The sequence below is a fragment of the Juglans microcarpa x Juglans regia genome, chromosome 7D (assembly GCF_004785595.1).
Source record: "Juglans microcarpa x Juglans regia isolate MS1-56 chromosome 7D, Jm3101_v1.0, whole genome shotgun sequence".
In the NCBI taxonomy this organism is placed as follows: domain Eukaryota; kingdom Viridiplantae; phylum Streptophyta; class Magnoliopsida; order Fagales; family Juglandaceae; genus Juglans; species Juglans microcarpa x Juglans regia.
This window is the reverse complement of record NC_054606.1, coordinates 23,562,271-23,570,123: the sequence shown is the minus strand read 5'-3', so window position 1 is coordinate 23,570,123 and position 7,853 is coordinate 23,562,271. Positions and strand designations below refer to the sequence as shown.

General features: G+C 31.7%; 1 protein-coding gene across 1 annotated transcript; it reads right to left on the bottom strand.

The window, feature by feature from the left end:
* Positions 1-370: 370 nt before the first annotated feature.
* Positions 371-6,825, bottom strand: LOC121238295 (1-acyl-sn-glycerol-3-phosphate acyltransferase PLS1-like). Its single transcript, XM_041135127.1, has 11 exons — positions 6,624-6,825; positions 5,447-5,569; positions 2,999-3,038; positions 2,805-2,878; positions 2,308-2,367; positions 2,031-2,108; positions 1,740-1,898; positions 1,373-1,498; positions 1,153-1,245; positions 904-990; positions 371-760 (listed from the first exon to the last, which is right to left on the bottom strand). The coding sequence occupies exons 1-11, from the start codon at positions 6,702-6,704 to the stop codon at positions 551-553; spliced, it is 1,131 nt and encodes a 376-aa protein (XP_040991061.1). The 5' UTR covers positions 6,705-6,825; the 3' UTR covers positions 371-550.
* Between the last annotated feature and the right edge of the window lie 1,028 nt (positions 6,826-7,853).

Sequence of the window (7,853 nt, the reverse complement as noted above, 5' to 3'; positions counted from 1 at the left end):
TTTTTTTTTTTAAAATATAAAAGATGTTGCCACATCAGAGGTGTGCACATACAGGCACAAATTATGCTTGTATGCAGCAGTACTGATTTCAAAATAGTGTTTGGAAATTGTCTTATATATTTTTTAATTTCACAATTATGACGTACATTATTTCAAATAAAGTGTACAAATCACGTAATTTCTTTGGAAAAAAGTTGGTGGCCATCATTAAAAAGTGTATTTTTTCATGTGGATCTCAGATTTGTCAATTTTTTTTTTTTTCAAATGGAGTGTTCAAGACTTACACATACTACAAATCATTTCCTTTTAACTAATATTGTATTTTTTCTTTCAAAGAACTTCTTAAACATCGAAAATAAAACTCTCAAAATTATTCACGGTACCAAGGCATATATAGAATAAAACCATGCATATTATTCCAACGAGGTACAAAAATGAAACAGCCAGAGGTTTGCAGGTAGCTCCATCTATATCATTGTATGCTTTACATGAAAATTAGGATTCTCATGAATTGCATATATATGGTGAGGCAGTTAGCATATATATTATTCTAGTTCAGTTTTTTTTTCCCATTTGTTTCAGCAGCAACGAGTGCTCTCTGAGGCAACTTTGTGTATTCAAAAAAGATGTGCAAAACGAGCACCACCATGGCCAATCCACCTGCTAAAATCCCATTTCCTTTCCATGTGGATAGCAGGGAAAACATTTTACAGAATTTGTAGATGCCAAAATAAGTCATACAGGAGCAAGTGATGAGGATCTGCATATATAAAAACAAGTCAAAAAATAAAAAGAGTAATGTTAGATACAGTCACATGCGCGTTGGAACAAAGAAATTAATTGAGGGTTGTTAAATATTTACTTAATTTTGAATAATTAGCAAGCCAGTAGTTTTTATCTTACAAGAACTGCCTTCAAGGACCGGCCAGCATCTGGAATTTTTTGGTCCCCAAATCTTCCCTCAGCTCGAAACTTTTCCAACATTGCATCCTGGTATGGAAAAAGGAAAAAACAACAGGGGGATAAATGCCAAGAAGTCCTGCTGATACATGCAGTGGCATGAAACATCACAGTAAATGTCACAGAAACTTCATTTCTGGAAAATCAAATACATACCCACAACCTTTGAGGAAAGAGCTAAAAAGTTCATACCTTTTCCACAAATCTATCCCTGCACCATTGAGCAATGGCAGCATCTGATTCCGGCAATTCCTTCATTGAATATCTCTTTATGTGCATTTTAACCTACAAATTAATAACATGTAATGTTTGGACTTAAGTTGGAGCACATATATATATATATATATATATATATATATATCTCATAATACAATGGCTCTAAAAAACTGATGATCAAAACTCAGCAGCTTACCTCGGAAGGTTGCCGCTTACAAACACTCAGTAAAGAAGGAACAGCATGACCTTTCGGAACAGCCACTGTAATATCATAAACTGCTGGAACAAAGGAGCGCATATATTTTACTGCTGCAACAAAACCCTGAAAGGAACAAATTAATGTGGCTAAAAGTAAGTATACAAATAATATTTAACTACAGGCCGCTAAAAGGCATTTAGAAATTAGGCACATAGGTTAATTCATGACATGCAATATAATGTAATATTCCCTGATCTCAAATTCAAAAAGGGGACTCAAATCATGATCAATAACTTCAACTTACTTGATTTTGATGTTTTGGGTGGTTGGTTTGCATGGTACTAGAGATATTAATTTTATTTACCTTGGTGCGAGGGATAAGGACATTTCTAGGCACAGGCAACCCTCTTGAAGCAGCAAACTCTTGAGCGTCCAACAGCTTATCTGGGGTCATTCGAGTTCCCTCGACAAACATAGTTAGCCAAAAAGGCCTAGGAAAATCCTCTAGCTCCTGGAAACTTGACTGCATGCGCAGCATCGATCCATCCCAAAAAAAAAAAAATAGTTAAAACATATGAATATGAATAGCAAAATTACCCCCAAATTATAAAACCAAATGCAATTCATGTTTAATGAACATGCATGCATGCTGCACCTTTAGTTTTTGTTCGTCTTTTTCCCAGCTTCGATCCAGAAAAACAAACCCGAAGAACCAAATTGCCCAGCCATAAATCTGCACAGGTTACACGTTACATGAATTCGATCATAAGCTCTAATTAGCTGGTTGGATTTTGCAATTAATTTGACCCATATTATATATTCATGAAGCATTGATATTGCAGCTTCACATTAGATGCGACAAACATTATTAGAAGACTTAATTTATTCCCAAGATCATAATATAATGAACTTTGGAAAGATCGAAAACTTACTGGAAGATATTTTGAAGATTTCTTCACAACCATTAGTGCACTACGAAGGCAACTGAAGCGCTGTAACCAGCAACATTTACAGTCAGCCATGCAAGGGCAAATGCAAGAGGATTCAAGCTTGATTAATTTACATGCATTTTAATTTAAGTTACATGACAGACTTGAGAATATGGAAAATGCTATTTATACTTATAATTTTACTTACATAATCATACTTGTTAGAAATCAGACTTGATAAAACGGGACTGACAATACATATAATATATATTGCTAATTCTCTAACAGACGTCCGATGGTATTTATTAATTCCATTCTTACAGCATGATGATCACAATGCCTTTAAAGACAAGATAATTAGCTCTAAATTAAGCCACTATTTTCTCTAAATAAAATTAAAAATAGGATATAATACATTCGAAAACATGCAATATTAATTGCTAGCATTGAATTATATACTAATACAGTTCAGAATGATTAGCATTATATATAATTAGCACCTGAGCTAGAAGCCACATCATTAGTATATCGGTATCACACATGTGATTTGGCATGAGAAATGCATGTTCTTTGCCTGAAAACAACTCAAACAAAAGTTAAGTTCCCAAATAAAATAGCATTTAAAAAATGGATAATAATTAATTCGCTGCATGCACCGCCTTATTATTAATTATATATGTCAATGCTGCCTTACCTATTAATCGATAAGTTTCCATATCTGTGTACAATTGAACCTGCCAATGCAATAATTAGTTGTAATTAATTAACTATTTAGAAAACTGCAAAATAGAGTTAAATATCTCAATATATAACACCCAAGAAAAGTATTACAAGGGGAAATCCTTAATGGAGGCTAAACTTGGGAGGGGTGCATCTTTAATTGGAGGAGTCTGTTTTCAGCAATTGAATTATTGTTGAAAAAACGGTTAAGATGGAAGGTGGGTAATGGCGAAAATATAAAAATATGGGGGCATAAATGGCTTCACTCTCCAAAAACTTTCTGTGTTCAATCTCAAGTTAGTAGGCTGGATCGAGACGCAAGAGTTAAGGAGTTGATTGATGAGGAGAATCACAGCTGGAATGAGCAGTTAGTTGCTGAAATGTTTACTGAGGAAGAGGAAAAACAGATTTGTAATATTCCTATTAGTTTCCTTGGAGCACCCGACAAGAGGTATTGGGTTTACACAGGTGATGGAAATTTCAATGTCAGAAGTGCGTATTATTCAGCTCTAAATCAGAAACATATGCTGCACGGCAAGGCTTCAATAAGGAATGGCTTGGGAAAATGTTGGAAGAAGCTTTGGGAACTGGAGGTACCAGGGACTGTGAAGGGCTTCATGTGGAAGGCTTGTCAAGGGGTGTTACCAACACGACAAAATTTGTATAAGAAATGGGTGGTAGACAATCCAATTTGTATGGTTTGTAAGCAAGAGGTTGAAACAGAAATTCATGTGTTATGGAGGTGTGTTGCGGCAAACGATATCTATAATGATGCAGCAAGTCCAGTGCAGAAATGGAATGTGAATAAAATGAATTTTTTAGATCTTTGGATAAGGTGTACAGAGACACTAAATGATGTTACCCTTTGTTAGGTAGCTATTATGTTGAGGAAAATTTGGTTACGTAGGAATAATTTTATGTTTGAAGATAGAATGACTGATCCAAAAGGTCTTATACTAGGAACTAATGAGCTGATGGAAGAGTTTAAGACAATGCAGGTGAGAAGGCAAGAACGACAGCAAGGAGGAATCAGTTCCAACAACACTAGAACATGGAAAAGACCATTAGCAGGTTACATTAAGGCCAATTGGGATGCAGCAATACGTGAAGATGTTCATGAAATGGGTATTGGCATTATAGTCCAGGACTGTGAAGGAGAAGTTCTGGTTACACTCCTCGCTAAAAAAAGTTTTAATTCTAAACCAGTGTTAGCTGAATGCTTGGCATTATTTAGAGCAATGGTTTTGTGCCATGAACTTAACTTGAGCAATGTCATTTTTGAAAGTGATGCACAAAGTGTTGTGAAGGCAGTCAATAGTAAAGAAGAGAATTGGCTTTGGTTTGGGCAAGTAGGGGATGATATCAAAGAATTGCTTAAGAGAATACAAGATTGGAAGGTAGTATGGGTACCAAGAGCAAGAAATGGTATAGCACACAAATTAGCTAAGTTTAGTGTTAATTATAGTGATGAGATTGTAATGATTGAGAAGAGTCTTGGGTTTGTCTCAGGTAATGTCTTGTTTGACAAACTCTGTAATTGATCTGTTTTATTAATGAGAATTTTCTTTTCAAAAAAAAAAAAAAAGTTATAGCTCATAACAAATCCTTAATTTAATGTCTTAGTACTAATTAACAAGTAATTATTTGGATTTTACCATGTAATTAATAAAATGGGATGCATATATTTATATATATATATATATATATAGTTCAGAAGTCAAACATGTAAAGTTTTATATTAAATAGAAAATAATATAATTAATTAATCAAGCTATATATTAGTTTTTATTAAATATTTATAACAGCTTGTTAGTTTCTGAGATTCCTTTCGAATAGATAAAAAATAAACCCGAAAAAAAAATAATTAGTATAGAGAAATAATGATCATCAGTAGCTGATGCTGATAATATTGCAAAAAACACGAATCTAAAACATTTAATTTAAAATACTCTTAAATAAAATCCTTAATTTTAAGAAATTATAGTTATTATTTTTAATTAAAGATTTTATGTTATTCCCAAGCTGCATGCATGGCACTTACGGATCAATGACTAGTACTTATGTATTGAACTCAAACAAAATTAATTAGAATGTGAATTAGTTTTATTCGATATATAGATCACCTTCGATCTAGCTAGCTAGTACGTACCATATGATATTATCTTGTAAAATCGATGATCAGCTACCTCTAGATCAGAAACCAAGAAAGTTCTTGGAAAATTTATGAGAGAGAGAAAGGAAGAAAGAGAATTGTTACGGCTGTAAAAAAATTTTTAAAAAAATAATTTTATAAATTGATGTGAATTTATACGATCGTTAAATCTACTTTATAATAAATTATAAGAAATAATAATACTCAACGTTTTCATTTATAATGGTCGACATGAATCGTACACGCAGGAACTTAATTATAATTAAGTACCTTGAATCCTGACCACCAATCCAGAACCCAAACGATCAGTAACCAAAAATTTTCTGCAACAGCTCCATTGATTGTCCTGAACAAATTCTTCGATACAGGCCGAATAATAAGAAAGCAAGCGGCCTGAGGTTTTAATTTAAGCCCAAATCAGTACACAATTATAAAATGGAATAATTTATTACCAACATTTAAAAAAAATAAAAAACTTTTTTATGAACTTGGGACGTACGTACACATTTAAATTTTTGAAAGCAAGTTTGCATGCAAAATACTATATATATAAGGGCTATATATCTAATTATTGAGGGTGGCAATTCCTTAATTTTGAGTACTTATGTCATGAATTTTATATAATATACTTCTTAATTGTCATTATTCTTTTGTGTGGTATTCAATCTAATGAATCTATCCTTTTTTTTTTTTTTTTTACACTTGACTAAATTAACCATAACTTTTCATAAAATATATAAACTTATCACATAATTCTAATCATTAGGATAGACAAAAAATAAGTGATAGACTTAATTAACAATATTGTAATTTATTTATTTATTTTTGTATAACTAATTAAGAGTATATATATCATGTGTCTTAATTCATGATAGTTTGGCTACCATATAGCAAAAAGAAAATATATTTGCAATAATTAATTATATAATTGTTACGTAATTATTTTGAAAAAAAAATGAATAAAATATAAAATTTATATGAAAAAATAATAATAATTTTTTTAATAGTAGACTCTATTCTTTTTCAAAACGATTACGCAGCATTTACGCACTTCACAATTATATGTAAAATTAGTCATTTATATTTATAATGACGTACGCATACCAATATCACAAAAGGAAACAAGATATATTGAAATCATCTATATATATATAACCTTCGATCGATGGAGGATCATAAATTACAGGCCGGTGCTAAGTAAAAATTAAGAACCCGGCCGGCCAGATCATCATTCTTTTATATATATATACGTACGTATGTATGTATATACTGCATGAAAATAGAAAAGAAAAAAGAAAAACGCACAGACAGAATGGATCGATATATAACATGAGAGCTGAAAGCTATATATACGTTATAAGAAATTAATCAATGAACAGTACTAAACGTCGAAATTAAAGAGGAAATTAATCAAATATATAAATAGAGTTGGCAGGCAATAAAATACTTGGATGAGATTAACGATGATGCCTGTGCAGACGAATACAATGCCAAATGGAGTGAAAATTGCTAGTGTTCTGATTTCCATGGCTTGCTAGCTTGATTATACACACTGTGTCGCATGCACGTTATATAGACGTACAGAATATCGATTGAATATCAGAATCTGCTTCGATCACATACGGTTTTTATATATACTTATCTTCACCCTCTTATATGTGTGTATATATATATACACTACGTACCATGCATACATGCACAGCTAGGGCCTGATATTTAGCTAGTGTACTGTTTCAGTCCAAATTAATTGTTCATATTGATTAAATTACGCCGCCTAATACTAGCAGCTATAGCTAGACAAGACGATTAGCATCGGCAGACAAAAGTAGCTAGCTACCTAGCTTATACGTACGTACGTACGTATTATATATATAATAAAAATGTAGTTTTGTGATTCTCATGGGCAGAACTACCTACGAGCTAGCGCTACTCGCCTCAATAAACTTTAACCAAATTTTAATTAAGAAATTTATTTTTATAAATTTAACTTAGTCAACTTTTTAACAATATTAAATAATAAATTCAATAAATCTATCATTGTTTTATTAAAATATTAATTTTAAACTTTTTATTTATTTTAAATCTAATTATAATTTAAATATTTATTTATTATTAAAAATCACATATTAATTTTCTAAAGTTCATAATCAAGAACTACTTTTTTCTTAAAATAAAAATGAAAAAATTAAATAAATTCAGTACACGAAATTCACCCCAATTGCGTAATCAATATAACTACATTAATACTTATCCGAACGCCACATCACCTAGTTTTCCAGGACCTCTCATCTTGTATATAATTAATTCACATGTTTTTGTATATGCGCCACTTGTGTGTGTGAGAGATAAGCAGCAAGTAGCAGCGTGGGAATATAGGTAGTGGGAAGGAATTTTTCAGTCACAAAATAATATTTATTAATTGTGAATTAATCTTTAACTATAAATACTGTTCATTTGTTGAGTCTATTGCATTAAATGTACATCCTAACTATTCCTCTAATGAAAATTTAATTTTATTGAGCCCACTAGTAATACTAGTACTCTAACTGCACGGCCGGGGAACTTGCACGTACGTGCTTTTTTCGTTTTATTACGCGGAAAATGCTCGAGTCACGGGTAGGCGGTTGAGACATTTTTATTATTATTATTTTTAATGTTTAAGAAAATATTTTTTAAT